At 39.8% G+C, this 24,476-nt stretch overlaps 1 protein-coding gene across 5 annotated transcripts in view; it reads right to left on the bottom strand.

Moving 5' to 3' along the window:
- nhsl2 (NHS-like 2) overlaps positions 1–24,476 on the bottom strand; it is a 140,623-nt gene that overhangs the window by 10,679 nt on the left and 105,468 nt on the right. For all 5 annotated transcript variants that reach the window (XM_056462116.1, XM_056462117.1, XM_056462118.1 and 2 more), the window contains exons 2-3: positions 8,428–8,580; positions 350–492 (exon numbers count right to left, since the gene is read on the bottom strand). In XM_056462116.1, the coding sequence (XP_056318091.1) occupies positions 350–492; positions 8,428–8,580 (296 nt within the window). The remainder of the gene's footprint in view (positions 1–349; positions 493–8,427; positions 8,581–24,476) is intronic.

The following is a 24,476-nucleotide window of genomic DNA, read 5'->3' as shown; positions in this document are numbered from 1 at the left end:
TCAAGATTTTTATTATAAGCAAAGCCCAGCCCTAACACGAGTGAATAATAAGCTGTACATTTATTAAGGTATTTATTATTATTATTATTGTTAACGTTAGTTAATGTTATTTAAGTTAAATAAAATTAATTCATCTTAGTTCATGTTAACTCATGGTGCATTAACCAATGTTAACAAGCACATCTTTGGATATTAATAGTGCATTAGTAAATGTTAAACCATGATAAATAAAGTTTATTCATACTTAGTAAATGTTCGTAAATACATTTTCATTAACTAATGGATGATTATTCTACAGTGTTACCTTGTACGTTTAAAAAATCTAATAGCGCAGCATACAAGTAGTTACCACAAAGACGAACTCCGTCTTCTTGTTGTTGAGTGAGGAAGGCGACCGGCTGAGAGTTGTTGACGTGTCCTCAGAGCTCTGAGAGGAAGGGTGTTTGAATGTCTGTCCTGTCACTCTGTTATCATACAACTGCTCCTCGAAATCTGAACAGACACAGACACAACGTGCTGGTTTTAGAGTTAGCAACAGCTCTGTAAGGCACTGAAATCAATGGATGAAATCTCCCTCGCTCTTCATCAAAAATGTTCCCTGTGGCTCTTGTAAACAGAATGATTACCATTACATTCATTCCCAGGACTCCCCTCACAAGACCCCACCCCATTCTTGTAGCCATCTTAATCCCCCAAAACATTCTCTTTAACCCCTCCTCTATATACTCAAAAACACACATACAAAAACAGGCTCCCTCTTTTTCTGAGCCGGGATGCCGCACTCTTAGACTTGGGGTTGCCTAGCAATGGTGGGCTGTCTAAGACAATGGCATACCTCCGGAGTCAACAATAGCCTCAAGCCCCAAGTTTAGCCTCGTTGAGTCCTCTTCACATGCTGGGACACAGCAGACCCCAGCACAAGCTGAAATCTTAAACCTCCACTAGAATGTGTGAGACGGCAGCAAAACTACAATCACAGCTTCTGAATATGCGTTAGTATTTATATGTTATCTGTTATGCTGTTCTATTTGAGGAATGATGCTTGACCAGATGGCTTTTAAATCGACACACTAATGAGATATAGTTGAAGTCAGAATTATTAGCCCTCCTTTGAATTTTTGTGCATTTTTCAAATATTTCCCAAATGATGTTTAACAGAGCAAGGAAATTTTCACAGTATGTCTGATAATATTTTTTCTTCTAGAGAACTTCCTATTTGTTTTATTTCAGCTAGAATACAAGCAGTTTTAAATTTTTTTAAAAGCCATTTAAGGCTAATATTATTAGCCCCTTTAAGCTACATATTTTTTCGATAGTCTACAGAACAAACTATCGTTATACAATAACTTGCCTAATTACCCTAACCTGCCTAGTTGACCAAATTAACCTAGTTAAGGCTTTAAATGTCACTTTAAGCTGTATAGAAATGTCTTGAAAAAATATTATTTACTGTCATCATGGCAAAGATAAGCTATTAGAAATGAGTTATTAAAACTATTATGTTTAGAAATGTGTTGAAGAAAATCGTCTCTCTCTTAAACAGAAATTGGGGGAAAAAAATAAACATGGGGCGAATAAATCAGGGGGGCTAATAATTCTGACCTCAACTGTACATAGAAATACAATCCTCCAGTTCTACTCAGACCTCAGGTTACACACTTGTGCTGAATGTATTATAAAGACTGATGGATGTCATCTGATATGTAAAATCTCACTGAAATATGAAAAGATGCACTGACTATTTTCCAACAGCTTTAATTGAAAACAAATGCACATCTAAATGCTGATCTAAAAATTATGCCACATTTTTAAAAAATATTACACCACATGGTCGTTTTAAATGTGGGAATTGTCAACAATGCAATTTCACACACATAACGTCAACTTTTACATCTCCCCATACAGCAAAATAGTTTAAAATTCGAGGCACTGTTTTGTGCAAGACCGCTAAGGTAATCTATATGTTGCAGTGGCTGCGTGGTTTATGTTATGTAGGTAAGACGAGTAGGCCTTTAAAAATTTGTATTTCTGAACATCGATGGGCTATTCGACATCATGATCCTAGAAGTTCAGTTGCACAGCCTTTTTCATTTATGAGACATTCTGTCTCCACTCTACAAAACATAGGGATTGAAGTTGTTAAGTGTCCCCATCAGGGGGGAGATCTTACTAAATTGTTGTTAATGTGAAGCCTTGGATTTTCACTCTAGATACGTTGATTCTAAGAGGTTTAAATGAGGAGTTAGATATTCATCCTTTTCTTTCATTTTTAACTAGTTGATTGGGTAAAGGTTTTTTTGGCTATATTTCATTGTATTTTTTGTTATGTTTTTTTTTTTGTTATCTTTCTTATGTTCTTTATTTTGTGATGTATTGTTAGGATTTGTTTTTGTATTTTCATTTTGAATATGTAAGTTGAATAATTGTAAGTTAATAAGTTATAATAAAGTTATAATAAAGTTAATAATATGTAAGTTAATAATTTTAAAATTTAAAAGTGTATAAAAAAAGAGCAACATACTGTGATGGACACGGTCTGAAGACGTTACATGCCTTGTATCAGCCTTTTTAATTGAATAAATTGCCATTTTTGCAGCTTTGGTGTTGCTGCCTTCTTGAATATATAATTTAACAACTGTAATTGGTCAACTCAGAAAGCAAACAACACAGCAGATTCCTCTTTAATGTGCATGACTATCCTCACTTTTCCATACACGTTGCTGTATTAGACCAGCAAATTCCTACTATACGCTACCATTTGGGGTTAATAAGAGTTAATTTACAGAAGGAATAATTTTATCAAGCAAGAATATATTAAAGTAATTAAACTGATAGTAGCTGACACTGAAATCCAGTGCTGTGATTTCTAAAAAATCAGCAACAAAATATCAGGAACTAATAGACTATATTCTATTAAAAATAAATGAATAAAAATCTTAAAATTCAGACCTGAATTATGTTCAATTTTTCTGAAAAGCCTAGAAATACATTTTCCCTGTTCTCAAGGCTTCCATAAATGAGACTTGATATGATATTTTTTAGCAATTATTATTCTATATTCAATATTCTTTGCTTCGGAAGCAAAAAAAACCCTCAAAACAACAACATGACCTGACACGTGATTTCCATTGAAACAGATGCAGGGTCAGAAAGGATTCACATGTATTCAAATATAAAACTTTTAAATTGAAATGTTTTTAAAATTATTTTAAAAAATCTTTCTGTCCTCAAACATTTAAAAATGATTGCCATTTTTAAATTGTAAAATAAATGTATCTACATTCCAGCCTACAGGGAATAAAGTAACAACAGAGCGCCAGAACTCACCATTCATACAAGCCTCCTGTGGAAGGAGAGTCTTCAAAGACCAAAATCAAAACTTCAAAGATGATATATGGCAGAGGGTAGCAGTTGCAGCAGTGTGACTGAATGAGTGTGTATATATGTGTGGAGGTATTTTCAAACACACGGTGTATCCCCCCTCCTCCTCTTCCCCCTGACCTGAGCCAGTCAGTAAAACTAATGGGACTCAAAAAACTCCATTCTTATTAGCCAATCAAATGGCTCGCCTAGACAAGATGCCAACCACTCAAGCACGTATGAGTGGTCATGAATGACCTCAAAGCATCGCCTAACAAGATGCTCACTGAAAACCACCCATTTATTAAATATGGGTCACTCCTCGTCTTTTGTATGCAGTAGAGGAATGGAAGAGGTCAAGAGCAACAATGCTTCTTTTCTTGTCAATTTGGCTACTTTTTGTCTGGTCTATTTTCAGTTTGCTCTTTGTTTCTCATTCATAACAGAAAACAAATCAGTTTTAAGTATGAGGGAGTAGTACAATATCACTGATTAGCTTTGTGCTGTAGATTTCTGATCTCTTCAGTGTTGCTGAGCTCTTCAGTTTGCTAACATGCATATAAAAGCAAAAGATAAGATTTTTTCTCATAGTGTTTCCCTTTCAAATATTGTTTTAACCATAAAATTAATCTGCTGCAACATATATTATGTAATTTTAGATATCAAAATGTAAATGATTGATTAAAGCAAACTGCATTAATGAGTTATCCGCACAGCATATTATAATTTCAAAGTCATTACAAAATCATCATGTTTAAAATCTGATTTCTTTAAAAATCTGTGACCTTCACTGTCTGACTGAGATACATTATTAAGTGGGTGTTAGAACAGACAAGAAGCACTGAATTAAACTACACTGTTCCACACCATCTCTTTACAGCCTGGAAATTTAATTTACCACAGTATTTTCAATGGAGTTTCTGCGCTAGCCTGCTGCTTCCGACGACGCTTGTATTTAAAGGTCCCATGAAGTGCTTTGACACACAAACTTTTATTTGATGTTTGATATAATCTCAACTGAAAAGCGAGATGTGGGAAATAGTTTAGCTCCTCCCCTTTTTAAAAAACACCAATAGAATTTAGTTTCATCACAGCTTTGCCAGTGAGAGTGATAAGCTCAAGCACATCAAATTAAATGCAAATGAGAGGCGTCTTAACGGGGTGGGGCGTATACGACAGTAGAGAGCATTTGATTGGTCAAGACTTGAAGAAAACTGAAGTTAGGTGGAATTAACAAACTGCAACCTTTGGATGTTTATGTCAGGTTATTATCTTCTGAATGCAAATTTTGTCATTTTTTGTAGCACAACAGCTTCACTTTTATTTCACAGGACCTTTAAACAGCCTTTCATCTTTTTTATGCTTTAAAACTTAAATGAATGCTTAGGTCTATTTAACTGATTGTATTTTAATGACATTACAACATTGATGTTGTAAAAGGAACGTTATGAAACTGAAAATAGTCACATTAAGCTTTCACCAGAAGTTTATCAGTGGCTGAAGAACACTAGCTGTGCATATATAGCCCGAGTTTTTTTTTATTTTTTGCAGCAGTTGAGGTCTGCAAATCAAGAGCAAGATTTAAATCTTGCACCAGTGCTTTTTCTATATAATCACACACCTGATTATAAATGGCTCTGCTTGCTCATTACAAAAACGATCATTTATCACGTATCTGGCTGCGTGATCTTTAATTTGCATCGCCAGCAGGTAACCTGCAGAACTTCCTACTCCGGTTGCCACTTTTATGGGATTGTCTCACATTAATTGGCTTTGTTCATTAAATTTGACCTCATGTCCTCTGTTTACTAGATTCCTAGCAATGATAATGTCAGCAAAATTATTTAAATAAGAATCCATGATTTCATGTGAAAGCATAGAATTTTGGCCCTGTTTACAGCAGGTATGAAGTTGCCTTTTTATGTGATAACAAATGGATGCATACACTGTAAAGGAGTTCTGAAGCATTTGAGTTTGACTACATTCAACCACTTCCAGGGCCAGTTTAAAATGCATTTGATAGCTTTCATAATTGAAATGCTCATGTAGCTGAATGTGGTCAAACAGCCAGTAAAGTCCACCTACTCTCCACCTGATCTTTTTAAAACATTACAGTACAGTGTTAGTGAACCATGTTAGCCAAACAGGATTATTTGAAGTAGCTTTACAGCTATCAGAGTAGAAATAAAAGATGCTGCTGTCTTGTCATTTTTCATTGTCTCTTCTCATGTTCATATGTTAATTACACAAGCTAATTTCACAATATTAGACTGAAAGCTTACATGCATACATTCAACACAATCAATTCAAAGAAATCAAGAAAGTGGTTGAAAATGGACAAAAGAAAGCATTTAACACCAGATGTAAATGGGAATCTGTGCCCCTCCTCTACTTCTGATCCCAACCCAGACTCATTGGAATTCTATGTCTCACCCTAAATTTGTTCAAAATGTAAAATAGGTGCGTTTCTTTGCACATTTCAAATAAAAAAAATCAATAGAGGGCGCTGTCTATTTTTGCAAATCTGAAATGTGTTACTGGTGGTACATTTTATAGATGCACGTCCTTCTTGTACATGTCTACTAGGAGGCAGGGCTTGTTGTACAGATCACCCTGTATAACACTGACTCAAATCCTTCCCTAAAACCAGTCAATATTTTTTAAGCAAACGTAAAAGAAAAGTGCACTGTGACCACATATTTTTACTTTAACTTTACACTGCTTTTATCTCTTTTGTGGAACCGTGCTCAAGCCGAGTGCTCTGCACCACAAGAACAACACCGTACAAAGTGTGCTGCTATGCAAATTGACCATGCCTTTAAAGTTGTCCATATGGAGCTACATAGGTCAGGCAAACATTCAATCATACATCACTGACACTCTTAAGTAGTTCTGTTCTAGTGATTTGATCTACACAAAAATAATCCTTCATTCATCAACAATATGTACCTATTAATATCATTATTATGTAAGCTGTTAGCGTCATACTCCATCACAGCATTGATTTTTATCAATAAGTTGCAGTCAAACATTTAAAGAGCCCCTATTATGGTTTTTTGAAAATGACCTTCTATGCAGAGTGTAACACAGCACTAAGTGAATACATCCAGCTGAGGTTTAAACATGAAAGTGCACTGAGTTTAAAACTATTGATTCTTTAACGAAATAGTCGATTCAGAGTCAAATAAATGAATCGTGTCGGGTTTGGAACTTTTGCCTGAACGCATCGACGTCAATGCAGTACATCACCAAATGTGAAGTGCCCGTTCCGGTAAAACGTGAACGTGCCTTTCCCTTAAGACACTAGCAGAGTGTGGACATGAATGACATGAAGATGATGATCACTGACAGATGGAGATTCAGCTGTGGGGAATAAACGTTTGAAGATAATTTTCACAACAATACCACAGTATAGCCAACTGTGTGCTGTGTTTGTTCCACATGCTGCAATGCAGGATTTGCCGGCCGTTTGCAATTAAAAGAAGAAGCAGCAGAGACTATTATATATGGGACTTTGTCAGACTTTGACAGGTACTTTGTCAGTAACTGTTACAGTTCATATGGACCAGTTTCCTCTGGATCATAACATGTAAGTTAAGTGTGATTAAAACTGTTGCCTCGATTTGTGTAGTTTGCGAAATATGTGTTTAATTGTGTGTTAAAAGTTTTAATCATTCAAGTTGTAAACACTCATCTATTATAGATCAGTGCTTGTACTGTATCTCTCAGGTTAAATCTGTATGGGGCTATTCACATAATGCATCTTGAACCGTGTTTAAAAGGTGACACATGCTTCTTCCTTTACCGATTTGAACTCATTTCTGAACTCGCGATCCTCTGCTATTTGCCTTTGCTATGGCCACGATCAGCTGTTCCTTCACACGCGCGCCATAGTCAATTTTCAAAATAGTTCAGCTTTTGCCACTGTGTGTGCACTGAATGTGTGTTGTTGTTATTACTTGGGGTTAGGGTTATGAGAAGAGTAATATGCTGGTGTTTAACTGCATTGCTTTAATACAGTCCTGCATTGGGCTCTCACATACTCTGTGCTACTTCATAACCACAGTGGGCATTTCTCTCTCTCTCTCTCTCTCTCTTGCTGAACGCAGTCAACTAATTACAACAGACTGGGTCATTGGACCAATCAGCGCAGAATAGCTTCGTGCTAAGCAGGTGTTTAGGAACAAATGAATAACTGAATTAATCATATGAACAAGTCATTGGGATAATTAGGTAAAAATAAATGCATATTATAAGACAATGAAATTGTTTTTTGACCTTGCATGCACATCAGCCTGTTGTTGGAAGACCCCTAAAACCAAAATATGACCTTTTACAATGCTAAATAGTGGCTCTTTAAGTATGCCTGTGTTGTCTGATCCCATTGATGAAACACTTTTTGATACAGATTCTTAAACTTTCCTTTCTCCCTCCAAGTCTTTATATTTGGCTATGTCCCTGGATGCCAGACAGGCATATGCCATGGCAAATTGCTGTTTATACACATAGCACAGTGCCACACATTCGTAAACAATGACCACCCACTCACTGTTGTTTAAGCAACAGCTGCCCAGCCGATCTGATGCTGTGCTTAAACCAGAATAGCATCTCAAATATTATAAATTAATAGCCGACATCAAACAAGATAGAGATAAAAGAGGGAAATTCAACCATGTACAGTCGCATGCGCTCACTGGCACAGGAGTCACGAGCGATGCTGACATATTCATTTAGCGCATGGGGGAAAAAGCAAAAGAGAAAGGGAGACTGTGTGTTAATTAATCTAATGGATCCCAAAGTATGAGTCAGAAAAAGAGGGGGAATGATGGGAGACGGGCGCAGGGATGCTCAGAGGAGCAGAAAAACAAACACTGCCTCTCTTCCACGCTCTGGGAAACACAAGACGGGAATGGAAGTGGAGGGTATTCGCAGACGGCACGCATGCAAGGCAATGCAAAACACACACACACACCCAAAAAACAGACGGAAAACACATGATGGGCAGAAACAGGCAGGCAGACGGTCAGAGAAGCACAGAGCTGAAGTGCAGCAGCTTGACTCTCCTACCTTGCAGCAGACTCTGTAGGTTGAGCTGAGCCTCCTGGTGCAGCTCCTGCACACACTCCGGCCTACTCCACGAGCCGAACACATTCACATGCTGTTGCCATGACGATTGGAAGTGGGCCGTTCGCTTGCTCTCCGAGTCCAAGTTGGTGGCGGCTGGCAGAGAGAGAGAGAGAGAGAATGAGGGAGGGGAGAAGAACCAGAGATGCAGATACAAGGAGGAAGTGAGAGAGGGAGAGATGCAGAAAGGAGGGAGGAGACAGGAAAACATACATAAATAAAAACTGAAAGATTTGCATATCTTTTTTTAAACATTTGCATATAGGCATCAGCATCAGCAGAGAGGTGGAGACATCCGATGGAGCAACGGCACACTCACAATCAACGGGCTGCAAACTCGTAATCATAGCAATTAATTCATTACTATCCTAATATGCTTTTCTGTCTGGCAAATAGAGTCGGGTACCAAAACAGAAAGATGTTCTTGCATGCATTCACTGGACAAATGAGGTGCTCTCTCTTGCTCTGTGGAAGTATTTTAGCATCTAGACAGTTTCAAATCTTTATCTGTAAGCAATAATTTAGACCAAAACAATAAATAACATAAATAATAAGCTGTAAATAATTTTTTTCCTGTTCTATATATTCTATTAATTCTTAAAGGGCAAATTCTAATTCATGGGGCATATAATTCAATATCAACATCAACATGTTGATGTTACAATACCAATTTAAATTTTTTTAATTAAATTATTAGCAGACTGGTAGTATTTCTTGAAAAGTAATACTTCAGTTAATGATCTGCCAGATAGAACCTTGTAATTTCAAGCGGAAAATGACTTTTTAGAATTAGAAGGTTCCTTCTGCATTCGCCCTGTTTTTTTTACCCCAATTTGCAAATTAAGAAAATGTTGATAATTTACATTTGGAGTACATTTAGGGTCTCTGTCATGTTAATGTATGAAAGAGAGCTATTACACGCATATTGTTTGTTATGTGGAATGCAAAAACTCTAAATCATTTAGAATTCAGATAGAACCTTAGAATTCTAAGGCAACGATATGTAATTACAAACTTTTATTTGGATGTAATGACATTGTAATTACATTGTTGTAACATTATATTTACATCTGAGATATGATATGTAGTTATAAACTTTTATCTTGTGTGCAATTACTGTATCTTTACATTGTAATTCCTATGTCATTACATTGTAACTACATTGTAGTTACATCCAACATAATATTTATAAAAGCAAATGTTTCTTTGTATATTGCATGTACAGTATTTGGTTATTTACAGTTGTATACGTAAATATACACAGTGCACATGCAATTACAAACGTTTGTCTTGTGTGCAGTTACTGTGTCGTTACATTGTCATTACATTGTTATTACATTGTAATGACATCCAAGATGACATTTAAAAACATGTTTCTTTGTATATTTCATGTACAGTATGTGTGTATTTATACATAAATATACGCAGAACATATGTAATTACATTCTTTAGTTTTGACGTAATTACATTCTTTAGTTTTGATGTAATTATCGTGTAATAACATTGTATTTACAAGGTTATAACCGTTCTTATGTAATTACAAACTTTTAGCTTGGATGTACTTACTGTGTCATTACATTGTAATTACTATAACATTGTAAAAACATTGTAATAATGGTTATAAACTTAATTACTATATCATTACATTGTATTTACATTACTATTGCATTGTAAATACATCCAAGATAATATTGATAAACTCAAATGTTTCTTTGTATATTTCATGTACAGTATTTGTGTGTTTATACATAAATATACGCAATACTTTTGTAATTACAAACTTTTATTTTGGATGTAATTACGATGTAATAACATTGTAATTACAATCTGAAACATAGAAACCTGAAACTGAAAAGATGTGTGTAAATGTGATGATTTAGAAGCATGTTTTTGACATTGACATGAAATGTTACATTTTACATTGTTGAAAAAGAAACAATTATTAAAAAATGAATATATTAAATGTAAAATGTTTTTCTTTGTGTATATTTTTCAGTTTTTATTAAACTCATTTGCTCATTGTTTTATTTGAAAGTCAAAGGGAAGATACTTAATTTAATTCATGGGGCATATACTGTAATTCAATAAATATAATTCACATTTTCAGTATATAAAATTGGAATATATTTTAATGTGAATGTAAGAGTGAAATTGAATAATTGCTTTAATTCTCTGAAGAATGAAGTTTACACACAGACAGCCTCTGTGAGCAAAAGGAACACAAGCATGGGCTCACAAGTGTTTTTAAAGACAATGTTACAATGTTTTAGATAAGAATTTCTCTACAGCTCCTTAACTCTTAAACAACCAGTAGATTACACATGGCTGTATAGCCCAATACATAATAGTACATGTAATAGTACAATGCATTTGATTTCTACTTTAAAATGAAAAGTACAGGTGCCACTCATGTCAGCTAAGAACAGGAAACTGAGACAACAATTTACACAGGCTCACCAAAATTGGACAATAGAAGATTGGAAAGATGTTGCCTGGTCTGATGAGTCTCAATTTCTGCAGCAGACATTCAAATGGTAGGGTCAGAATTTGGCGTCAAAAATATGAAAGCATGGATTCATCCTGCCTTGTATCAACGGTTTGGCGGTGGTGGTGTGGTGCTGGTGACACGATGCTTCATTAGTACAAATTGAGCATCGTGTCAACGCCACAGCCTACCTGAGTATTGTTGCTGACCATGTCCATCCCTTTATGACCACAGTGTACCCATCTTCTGATGACAACTTCCAGCAGGATAACACACCATAAAGCCATAATGTCATAAAGCATGAATCATCTCAGACTGGATTCTTGAACATGACAATGCGTTAACTGTACTCAAATGGCCTCCACAATCACCAGCTCTCAATCCAATAAAGTACCTTTTGGATGTGGTGGAACGGGAGATTCGCATCATTGCTGTGCACCCTGACAAATCTGCAGCAACTGCGTGACGCTATCATGTCAATATGGACCAAAATCTCTGAGGATATTTCCAGTACCTTGTTGAATCTATGCCACAAAGGATTAAGGCACTTCTAAAGGCAAAAGTGTGTCCGACCCGGTACTAGTATGATGTACCTAATAAAGTGGCCGGTGAGTTTTGGATTGTGTTTGGGGATTTTTGATGTTGTGTGTAATGTGTGATAGAACATAGTACATCTACATTGGATTAATTTAAACAGTATTCTTATTATAGAGTAGGTTCAAATATTGTCCAGTTGGGTCTCAATGCAAGGGCATTGGCAAATTTATGCATACAATTTTATACCTTTATGATTCTGCAAGCCAACAACACCTTTTTATTTAAAGCTCACTGCCAAAGAGCAGAGAGACAGAAAAAGACACTGATGAAAAAGGACGCTCATTTATCTCCCAAGAGGTTAACTGAGCACACTTAATTACAACTTCAGCTCCAGCTCTACACGAGGAAATTAATATGCTATTTCTACCTCTTATGTAACTGATTTTCAAAGCAAAAAGATTGATGGAATTCAAAGCAAAGTCAACATATTGAGCATCAGGACAAACAGAAGGGGATTTTTCATGAGGGCTGTTTGGGAATGACAACAGGAAATAAGACAAGGTTTAAGTAAGGCCTAAATGGAACTACATTTAAAAAAGCATTGCTGAATATATGAAACTCATCAGCTGGACCATAACCTTTCTATTAGTTCTAACAGTGTCTTAGAATGTGGTATGTTTTGCTGCAATTATCGAAGACTGCATTCTGTAGTCTGATGCACAGCACTCATGATAAACGTGTGGTTAGTGTCTCTTAGCAGCTTCATTTAATTTCATGCACAGTAAAAATAACAAAAACACAGAATACATTTTTGCGAGTTGTAAAATACATTGCTCCAGGTACGTTCCATTGCACGTTTCAGATGACAAATCCGTAGGGGGGCACTGTTTACTTGTTTGTGAATCTAAAATACGTTACTTATGAAACGTTATGTTGTACAGTTCAGATACACGTCCTTCTTATACACATCCACTAGAAAGCAGGGCTTGTCAGATCAGCAAGTAAACCACTGACCTAGGGTCAACTCCCTATTTTCAACCAATAGTATTTTCAGAAGTAAACATAAGAGAAAAGCGCACTACGACCACATAGTTTTAGCTTGATTTTACATTGTCTTCATTTATTTAGCGAAACCGTGCTTTACATACCTGCCAACATTGTTTCTGAAAATTCGGGAGAGGGGGGGGGGGGGGTTGTGATGAGTGGCGGGAGATGTCTAGGTGTCAGGGGTTAGGTGTCTGAATAACAGCTAAGTAACTGCATGCACCGGGTTTCGGGCAACTGCTGCGATCGGATATTATACCAAAGTCGGCGGTCAGGGGTGTTATAGACTGTACCAAAAAGCTGAGAGGATGGGGGGAGTGGGGGGTGGGGGGTGAAATTACGAGAGTTTTCCGGGAGAAATAACAAAACGGGAGGGTGGTGGGAGAGGGGTCTGAAATACGGGAGACTCCTGGGAAAAGCGGGGAATGTTGGCAGGTATGGTGCTTCACCAGATTTGAGATTTACCGAGTGCTCTGCATAACAAGTACAACACTATAAAAAGTGAGCTACAGAGCAAACTGACCATGCCAAAAACTTATCCATATGGACATAGATAGGTGAAGGAGACATATTTGATTATATACATTATTTTGTAGTATTTATTTGGTACTCTAGCGCTATTTATTTATTTTTACTGCACAGTAAAATAGTCCTGCATCCGTCAACAATAAGCCCCTGGAAATATAATTAGTGTAAAAAAAAGAACAAAAGTTGTTAGAGTCATAATGATCCATAATGATCCGATCCATAATGATCATTTACTGTAAAAAGTAAACGGCAGTCAAACATATGTTTCAGTATAAAAATCCAAAATCAATTAAAAAGTGTTCAGGGGCAGCTTAAACAAAGTGTCGGTGCTCTTTGGGCAAGGGACCCACCATAACAAACAGCAAAAATCAGTCCAAAGCACTCGAAATATATGGAAAAACTATCAAAAAGCCTTCATTCACATGGCAAATCCTTAAAAAACCTACGCTTTTCGGCAGAGAGCAGCCTTCATCAGGGTAAGTATATTTTTTGGAGTCTTACAAATTTACAATTCTTGTTCACACTCACAGATAATTGACTGAATAGAATTGTCATGTTTGCCAGTGATCTATGCATGGAAAGATTGCTGGTGAACTACAAATCAGTGACAAACTACAAATCCCTACATGCCACTATACACTGTCATGGTCACACAAGGAAAACAAGGATGGTTATCTTTTAAGGGTATTTATTCAAAACAATGCAGCTGACTCGGAGAGATGAAGCAGGTGAGTGGTGCTGCAGAGAGTAAGTGATCTCATAAACATTTCACACGGTAAACATCAGATCTTCAGTCAAACACCAGAATAGCTTTAGTCACTTCACTTATTCAGTTGTATTTGCATCCACAGGTGAAGAGAGACATCCACGGAAGACGAGAGGAAGAGCGAGAGAAGATGAGACGAACCATTCAACTTCGATTCCAGCTGGTGAGTGAACGAAAGAGGTGAGTTTAGTGTGCGGTGATTGCGGGTGCAGGTGCATGAAATTAGTATTCAGGCGACTGTGCATGGGTGTGGTGAGAGGTGGCTGGTGAGGGATAACGGTGATTGGAGCTGCAGGAACAAGCCTTTTCTACTAATCACATACATGCAGCTGAAACCTGTCATCAAGTATTGTATGGTCTATATAGAGTTAGGTCCAGAAATATTGGAACAGACAGAATTCTAACATTTTTGGCTCTATACACCAACACAATCAGTTTGATAAACTATCAAGATCTGCTTTAACTTCAGACTATCAGTTTTAATTTGAGGGTATTTACATCCAAATCATATGTGCCTCCCACTTGTTAAGGGTCCAAAAGTAATTGGGACAGAATAACAATCAACTTTCACTTTTTAATACTTGGTTGCAAATCCTTTGCAGTCAATTACAGCCTAAAGTCTAGAACGCAGAGACTTCACCAGACACTGGGTTTCATTCCTGGTGGTTCATTTCTGCTTGTTCTTGGGGCATTTTCCCTTCAGTTTTGTCTTCAGCTAGTAAAATGCATGCTCAATCAGGTTTAGGTCAGGTGATTGACTTGGCCAGTGCATAACATTCCACTTCTTTCCCTTCAAAAACTCTCTGGTTGTTCTTGCAGTATGCTTTGGGTCATTCTCCATCTGCACTGTGAAGCGTGTCCAATGAGTTCTGAAGCATTTGGTTTAATATGAGCAGAAAATATTGCCTGTAACACTTCAGGATTCATCCTGCTGCCTTTGTCAGCTGTCGCATCATCAATAAATACAAGAGAACCAGTTTCATTGACAGCCATACATGCTATGTCACTACTACCACTATGCTTCACTGCTTAGGATCATGAGCAGTTCCTTTCCTTTTCCATACTCTTCCCATCACTAACTGTATACACCCTGCACACTTTAGTTCAGGACTGAGTCATAGGACTGCTTAAGAGGCGAAGACAAAAGAATAGGATCCCAGTTTAAGCACAAGTCGGCCATCCAAATACAATGTATCAAATAAACAAACAGAAATAAAACAAGAAACTAAGGCAAGGCTATGGCACACAACACATGACACAAATTAAAGACTCAGTCCCAAACTAACATGTGCAGGGTGTATATACAGTTGAAGTCAGAATTATTAGCCCCCCTTCGATTTTTTTTCTCCTTTAAATATTTCCCAAATTATGTTCAACAGAGCAAGGAAATTTTCACAGTATGTCTGATAATATTTTTTCTTCTGGAGAAAGTCTTATTGGTTTATTTCAGCAAGAATAAAACCCATTAAACCCATTTTAAGGTCAACAGTATTAGCCCCTTTAAGCAATTTTTTTTTTGACTGTCTACAGAACAAACCATCATTATACAATACCTTGCCTAATTACCCTAACCTGCCTAGTTAACCCAATTAACCTAGTTAAGCCTTTAAATGTCACTTTAAGCTGTATAGAAGTGTTTTAAAAATATCTAGTAAAATATTTACTGTCATCATGACAAAGATAAAATAAATCAGTTATTAGAAATGAGTTATTAAAACTATTATGTTTAGAAATGTGTTGAAGAAATATTCTTTCTGTTAAACAGACAAAATAAACAGGCTAATAATTTAGGGGGGCTAATAATTCTGACTTTATCAGTATATATTCCAAACAATCCTTTATGACAGGTTTCAGCTGTGTGTGTTTAGTGATTAGTGGAGAGTGGACACAGGTCTGTGTAAAGTGGCATGTAGGGATTTGTAGTTCGTTACTGATTTGTAGTTTGCCAGCGATCTTTCCAGGCATAGATAGCTGGCGAATATGACAAGAATATGCATATTTGGCGTGCTGTCCAGGGAGAATGAGCACTGTCCTATGTCCGACAGATCACACTATTATGTCTTATGTATTATGTCTATTATGACAATATTATGACACTAATATTTTTATTTTTTGTTGTTTTTATTTCAATTTTTTATTTAGTTTTATCTTTTATTCTTGTTTATGTAAAGCAATTTGAATTACCATTGTGTGTGAAATGTGCTATAAAATTCAATGTCCCTTGCCTTACAATGAACCTGTGTTGAAAAAACTAATAATAAGTAACATTTTAAAATCCACTTCTGGTAAATTTGTGGTTAGTTTTTGGCAATGGTAGAAAATGGTTTTCTGTCACAGACACAGTGCTTTAAGATGTTTCTCAACCACGCTCCTGAAGAACCAGCAGCTCTGCACATTTCACATGTCTCCTTAACCAAACACACCTGATTAAGATCACTGAAAGACAGAGACTGAAAGACCTGTAATGGGTGTGACAGACAAAGAAGACATCAAAAACATGAAGTGCTGGTGGTCCTCCAGGAACGTGGTTGAGAAACACTGTTTTAAGATACAAACCTAGGTTCAATAAACCTAAACAACCTACCTTTTGCCAACATGTTTCATTATAATACAAAATATCTACACAAATAGTAAACTCACTCCTAATTTGAGTAAGACTACTTGAATTAGACTTATGTCTAATGTAACATCTAGTCTTTCTCCATGTTTCCATTTCCTGTTGTGCCAGCCATACACCCCTGAACTCAGTCACATACATGCTACGCTTAATTAGCCCAATGCCCTCACCTTCATTAGAGGCTGATTAACTTGCATGAGCTGAATCTGTGAACTACAGGACATTAAACATGGCATGACGTCTCTGCAGCGAGACCCTTACATGATGACTCTAATGACAGAAACCATCTGAGACACTACTTGGCTTTTCCATATTCACATACTGTAATTGTTATGAAGCGGACAGGAGACAGAGGTAAGGAAACGTTAGGGTGTTTATTGAATGACAACAAGGAGCACATGAAGGATAGCCAGGAGGATCAGGAATGATGTTGGGGTCTTCTCCTCCGTGGCTGGGTAACAGGAATACACGAGGATGGACAGCACACACCAGATACAGCTGACAGAGGATGACACAGACTTGGAAGGACTGGAAGACAGGACGATACGGGAGGACCAGGAAGACTAGGGAGGAATACAAAGAGAACAGGTCAGTAAATCGTTTGTTTAGCTGAGGATGACTACGCTGAGTGGTCGCTCAGTTGTCCGCTTTCGTCGAGACGAGCCCGGACAATGAGCGACTGGAGTGCTGTGCTTTTATCTGGTGCTCGTGAATGTGATGCAGCTGTGTGCTCATTAGAAGTCAGGTGATGGTGATCTTCGTGAGTGGGGATCGTGAGAGCCTGACCAATCCGTGACAGTACCCCCCTCCCCAGGGCCCGCTCCTGAGGGCCGACACCTCCGACGCCGTGGTGGTCTCCCTCTGCCTCTAGGCGCTGGGAACTCAGGGTGGCTCTCATGAAACTCCACCATGAGACTAGGATCGAGAATATCAGCTCTGGGAACCCATGTCCTTTCTTCGGGGCCGTACCCTTCCCAGTCCACCAGGTACTCCAACTGGCCACCACGACGTCGGGAACGCAAGATCTCCTTCACTGCGTAGACGGCTCCTTCTTCTAGGAGCAGTGGAGGAGGGGGTTCCTCTTCGTGGTCAGGCTCTGTGGAGGGAAGAACAGGATCGTGATAGGGTTTCAGGAGTGATACGTGGAATGTAGGGTGAATACGGTAGTGAGAGGGTAATTGTAGTTTGTAGGTGACGGGGTTAACCTGTTCCACGATGGTGAAGGGACCAACAAATCGGGGACTTAACTTGCGAGAGGGCAGTCGCATGCGTATGTCCCGGGTGGATAGCCACACCTTTTGTCCGGGTGTGTATCTGGGTTCTTCAGACCTTCTCCTATCGGCGGTTACCTTGCTTCGACGGACTGCCCTCTGCAGATGTTGATGAGCCTCGTCCCAGACTCTCTCGCTCTCCCGGAACCAGTGATCCACTGCGGGGACATCAGATGGTTCGCCATCCCAGGGAAAGAGCGGTGGTTGGAAGCCCAGGACGCACTGGAATGGCGTGAGTCCGGTGGAGGGTTGCCGCAGTGAATTTTGGGCATATTCTGCCCAGCCCAAATACTGGCTCCAGGAGTTCTGGTGACCACTGCAGAAGGTCCTCAGGAACCGTCCCACCTCCTGAATCTTCCTCTCTGTCTGCCCGTTGGTTTGGGGATGATATCCAGAAGAGAGGCTGACGGCCACACCTAGGAGCTTGAAGAAGGCTTTCCATAGACGTGAGATGAACTGTGGACCTCTGTCCGACACAATATCTTCTGGAATACCAAATGACCTGAAGACTTGATTAAAGATATTGTCGGCAGTTTCAAAGGCTGTGGGAAGACCTTTCAGAGGGATTAGTTTGACAAACTTTGAGAATCTATCTACTATGACTAGAATACAGGTATTACCTTCTGACGAAGGGAGGTCAGTGATAAAGTCCACTCCTAGGTGTGACCAGGGACGGTTCGGAATCGGCAAGGGATGGAGCTTTCCAGCGGGTAGATGACGTGGGCTCTTGGATTGGGCACAGTCCTTACAGCCCTGAACATATTGCCTCACATCCCTTGCCATGTTTGGCCACCAGAATCGTTGGGATACTAGCGAGAGAGTATTGTTGATCCCTGGATGTCCAGTGCCTAGCGAGGTATGTAAGGAGTGGATCAGATCTACCCGGTGTTCAGGTGGTATGAACTGCCGATGAGGAGGGCATCCCGGCGGAGCAGGAGCTTCCGGAGTGGCAACGACTGGAGGAGCGTTCCAGGTGATCGGACAAATGGAGATGTGTTCGGGAAGAATCTTCGTTGGGAGTTCTTCATGATCGTGATGCTCGTGTAAACGAGAGAGAGCGTCTGCTCTTAGATTCTTGGGTCCTGGACGATAGGAAATGGAGAAATCAAAACGTGAGAAGAAAAGTGACCATCTGGCTTGACGTGGACATAGTCTCTTGGCCTCTTTGATGTACTGGAGGTTTTTGTGATCTGTGATCACCTGGAACGGATGTTTGGCTCCCTCCAACCAGTGACGCCACTCCTCCAAGGCTAGCTTGATTGCTAGAAGCTCCCTGTCTCCTATGCTGTAATTCTGCTCCGCCGGGCTCAACTTCCGAGAGAAATAGGCACAGGGATGCAGTCGGGGCGGTGTATCATGATGTTGAGATAATACTGCCCCGACGCCGGTGGTGGATGCGTCCACTTCCACCACGAAAGGAAGATTTGGGTCAGGATGAGTCAGGAGTGGGGCCCTTGTGAACTCCTTCTTAAGAAGGCGGAAGGCTGCGGCTGCTTCTTTGGTCCACTCCAGTCCTTTGGGTTTACCCTTGAGGAGATTAGTGAGAGGTGATGTAATCCTGCTGTAGTCCTTGATAAATCGTCTATAAAAGTTAGCAAACCCAAGAAACCTCTGGAGCTCCTTAATGGAAGTGGGTTCTGACCAGGATAGAACAGCCTCAATTTTCTTCCCATCCATACGTATACCGGTTTGGTCAATGAGGTATCCCAGGAAATGAATCGACTTCTGGTGGAATGAGCATTTCTCCGCTTTGAGGTAGAGGTGATGTTCTCTCAATGTGTGTAGGACCTCCGCAACGTGTTGGCGATGTTCGGCCTCACTCCGGGAGTAAATGAGGATGTCATCTATGTACACTATTACACAGTGGTGAAGAAACTCCCGGAGGACTTCATGAATGAAGTTTTGGAATACGGAGGGGGCGTTGACCAGACCGTAAGGCATGACCTCATATTCATAGTGGCCAGTAGGGGTCACGAATGCTGTCTTCCATTGGTCCCCCTCACGTATTCTTATCAGATTATACGCGCTGCGGAGGTCCAATTTAGTGAAGACTTTAGCTTCTCGGAGCTGTTCCAAAGCGGCTGGTACCAGAGGAAGGGGATATCGGTATTTTACTGTACCGTTATTTAGGACCCTGTAGTCGATGCATGGACGCAGCCCTCCGTCCTTCTTGGCCACAAAGAAGAAGCTTGAGGCGGCTGGTGATTTTGAGTGACGTATGTACCCCTGACTCAGAGCCTCCCTTATGTAATCTTCCATTGCCTGATTCTCTGGAAGCGAGAGCGGGTAGATCCTACCTCTTGGCAACTGGGCATCTGGAACTAGGTCGATCGCGCAGTCCCATGGCCGATGCGGCGGTAGCTGGGAAGCTCTCTTGGGGCAGAAGACATCATGAAAGGAGCTGTACTCCTTAGGAATGTGGATAGACTGCTTCTCAGGAGGGCTCTCGACCGATGTTGCAAACAAAGAAATGGGGTTCCGACCTTGAAGAGGGAGATTTGGAAAACAGGCAGGTGTACATCCAGATCCCCATTTCTTTATCTCTCCTGTGCCCCAAGAGATGATGGGATCGTGCTTCACCAGCCACGGGCGCCCTAGAATGATGTCCATATTTGCACCCTCCAGAACCAGAAATTGAATCCTCTCTTGATGTAACACCCCCACTTGAAGAAGGATGTCTTCGCATTGTCGATGGATACGGGTCGAAGATCGAGTGCACTGGGTTATCGGTTGTATCTGGTATATATGCGAGGACGCCTCAGTACGGAGGTGGAGTTGACGACAGAGGGATTGGGAGATGAAGTTCCCTGCTGACCCGGAGTCGATGAGGGCTGTGACAAGGAGAGAAATAGAGGCAGTAGTTATTTGTACGGTGGTAGTAAGTGGTTTACATTGTTCAATATTCGTACTGAATACACTCACTGAAGTCCGAATGGGACGAAGGGGACACTCCATACGGGTGTGTCCACTGACACCGCAGTATAGACACAGACCCCGGGTCAGCCTCCTCTGTCGTTCCGCTGATGTCAGTCTTCCAGACTCTATTATCATGGGTTCTGGTTCTGGAGAGGCTGTTGACTCAGGCGATTGGAGGAGTGCAGACGAGGGGGTGATGGTGTCCTGTTGATAGGAACGAAGACGATCGGAACATCGGAGAGAATGTTGGATGAATCTCTCCAGACCCATTGTATCATCTAATGTGGCCAGTTGGATTCGGAGAGTGGGTTCCAAGCCGAGCCGGTACGTGGTCAACAACGATCTCTCATTCCATCCACTTGCAGCTGCTAGAGTGCGAAACCGGAGAGCATATTCCTGTGTAGATAGAGTACCTTGCTTTAGATGATACAGCTGCTCTCCAGCGGCTACTTCCCCATCAGAACGTCCAAACACCTCTTTGAAATACTCCGTGAAGGTAGTGATGGAATTCATGACCGGCCCGGCTTGGTTCCAGATCGTCTCAGCCCATTTAAGTGCAGGTCCAGAGAGTAGAGATACGATGTAGGCGATCTTTGACTTATCTGTGGGATATAGAGAAGGTTGCATTTCGAATATGAGGGAACATTGTAACAGAAAACCATTGCACTCCCCCGCTCCGCCTGAGTAGGGCGCTGGTCGGGCCATGGGACTGGAAGGAAGGGCCGAAGAAGAAACTGTGGAGGCGGAAGTGCTCGGTGCTGGTGGTGCGTTGGAAAGTGGAGCTGGTGGCTGTAGAATCCGCTTCAACTGGTCCACCAGCTCTTGAAAGTGATCGGGGGTGCTCATGTTGTCGTCGTTATAGGTCCGGGCTTCTGTTATGAAGCGGACAGGAGACAGAGGTAAGGAAACGTTAGGGTGTTTATTGAATGACAACAAGGAGCACATGAAGGATAGCCAGGAGGATCAGGAATGATGTTGGGGTCTTCTCCTCCGTGGCTGGGTAACAGGAATACACGAGGATGGACAGCACACACCAGATACAGCTGACAGAGGATGACACAGACTTGGAAGGACTGGAAGACAGGACGATACGGGAGGACCAGGAAGACTAGGGAGGAATACAAAGAGAACAGGTCAGTAAATCGTTTGTTTAGCTGAGGATGACTACGCTGAGTGGTCGCTCAGTTGTCCGCTTTCGTCGAGACGAGCCCGGACAATGAGCGACTGGAGTGCTGTGCTTTTATCTGGTGCTCGTGAATGTGATGCAGCTGTGTGCTCATTAGAAGTCAGGTGATGGTGATCTTCGTGAGTGGGGATCGTGAGAGCCTGACCAATCCGTGACAGTAATTATCACACTGTGCTAATTAAAAGCATATCCTGATGTGTATTTTGGTCAAACTAAAAAGGCCTGCCTCCAGAAGCTCTGAATAATTAATTATTTTTTCATATTTATTTGGTGTTCTAAGAGGAAAATCCAGTTAAAAAAAAGACAAGCGAAACGGGGGAAAACTCCTCAGGCTGTGTTTACACTAAGACTTAATGCACAGGTTTGATTGTTTGACCATATCCATTTATTTGTTTACATTCACTTTGGGCATGACTGGTATCGGATTTCTGTGTTGACTTTAACCCTCGCTTAAAATCTGTTGGTGATCAATTAACTATTGACATGGTTGACCCTCAGTGTTTTAACGATTATTAAAATTCATCATATAATTCATGGTCAACTCTACAAGGATTACTTGCCAGTATAATGCAATAGGAGATCTTGGAAAATGCTAATGCTAGCTAGATAACACAGAAATCCTAAATCTCACCCTGCTAATCACCATGCACAGCTACGCCTCCTGAAAGCATGAACGTGCACTAAACAACATCCGCATGCAATATTTTGATATACACCCTATCGCAATGTTCGGCCCAAACGTTACAATTGGACAAACTTTATTTGGTCCTACACCTTTCGCGTAATATTAAAGATCCCATATTATGGGTCTTTGAAGTTCATTTTTCCAACAGTATACCTGTGCTGTGTTTGTTCCTGTCATTTTTCTGATGATTAATACAATAACCGCTAGCTGTTTGCGATTAAAGGAAGGAACAGCAAAGACTATTGATGTATGGGGCTTTGTCAGTAACTATTACACAGTTTATATGGAACAGTTTCTTCTTCCTCCAGATCCTGTAAGTGTTTCTCCTTCCTACACAACATAAAGTGTGATTAAAATTGTTGCCTCATTGTAGTTTGCAAAATATGTATTTAATTGTGTGTGAAAATTGTAATCGCTCCACATGGCTTGTAATCACATGTGCATTATAGATCATTGCTTGTAATGTATCTCTCAGGTAAAATCTGTGTGGGGCTATTTCACATATTGTGTCCAAAACCACATTGAAAACGTGACGCGTGCTTCTTTCTTTACCGATTTAAATGCGTTTCTGAGCTTGCGATCTCCTGCCATTTGCCTTTGCTATGGCCACCATCAGCCATTCCTACACACGCACGGCCAATTTTCTAAATAGTTCAACTTTTGTCACTGTGTGGATTAATACTGAATGTGTGTCGTTGTTATTACTTGGTGTTTGCATTAAGAACAGAATATATGCTGGTTTTTAACTGCATTGCTTTAATACAGTCCTGCATTGGGCTCACACATATACACTTCACTCTGAATACTTCATAACTGTGGAGGGCGTTTCTCTCCGTCTCATGCTGAACCCGGTCAAGCAATCACAACAGACTGGGTCATCGGACCAATCACAGCAGATTAGCATCACGCAAAGGAGGGGTTTAAGAACAAATAAATCACTGAACAAATCATATGGGAGTCACTGGGATAATTAGGTAAAAATAAATGCATATTATAAGTGTTACGTATTTTCTTTAAATAATTAAATGACAATATAAAATAATAATATAAATAAATATCCAAAGTTTTTTTGTTTGTTGTTGTGTGTGCGTATTGCTTGTGGTTCATTTCTCTCCGCCTCTGTCTCCGAATAGGTTTCATCATACCGCACAGGTGCGGTGAATCAGGTGCCAGCACGTGGACACCGGCTTGTTTGTGAAGACCATTTAAACCGGACTGGAACGTCGTTCGGAGAGTCTCCTCTCTCCCATCTTGTGTTGTGAAGTAGAAACTGTGTTGTATTTACTCGGCTAAATTGTTGAAAGTTGAACGCTGAGTGTTGACTTTGAGATCTATACAGAGACACGTGTGCTGAGGAGGGTGCCTTTTTGTTTTATTACATTTTCCTCATGTTTTGTGGTTAGTAGGGAAGTAAGTGAAAGTTATTTTATTTGTTCTTATTTCATGTGCAGGTAAGAGGGCTAAAAACTTAGTTAGCTGTTGAGTTTTGTTTGTTATTTTAGCATTTACCTCCATAAGCATTTTATTGTCTCCTTTCTGAAGTTTAAGTCAAATTTACGTTTTTTTTACGTTATTTCCTTGGTCATTCGTCTTTGTTGTTTTTTGCTTTTTTTCTTTTGAACGGGAGATGAGACTCCGGGCTCCTCGTTAATTTAGAGGAGTATTAATTTATTTTAATTTAATATTATTTATTGTTAAGGGTTTGGCTTGCTGTGTGGAGCCGAGCAAGGTTCAAGCATCTTACAATAAGACAATGAAAGTGTTTTTTGACCTTGCATGCATATCAGCCTGTTGTTGGAGACCCCCAAAACCAAAATATGACCATGTATAATGCATAATAGGGGCTCTTAAATGTGTGTGTGTGTGTGTGTGTGTGTGTGTGTGTATGTATGTATATATATATATATATATATATATATATATATATATATATATATATATATATATATATATATAT

This window comes from Danio aesculapii, chromosome 7 (assembly GCF_903798145.1).
Source record: "Danio aesculapii chromosome 7, fDanAes4.1, whole genome shotgun sequence".
Lineage (NCBI taxonomy): Eukaryota > Metazoa > Chordata > Actinopteri > Cypriniformes > Danionidae > Danio > Danio aesculapii.
The sequence above is the reverse complement of the archived record's forward strand: the minus strand, read 5'-3'. Positions and strand labels throughout refer to the sequence as shown.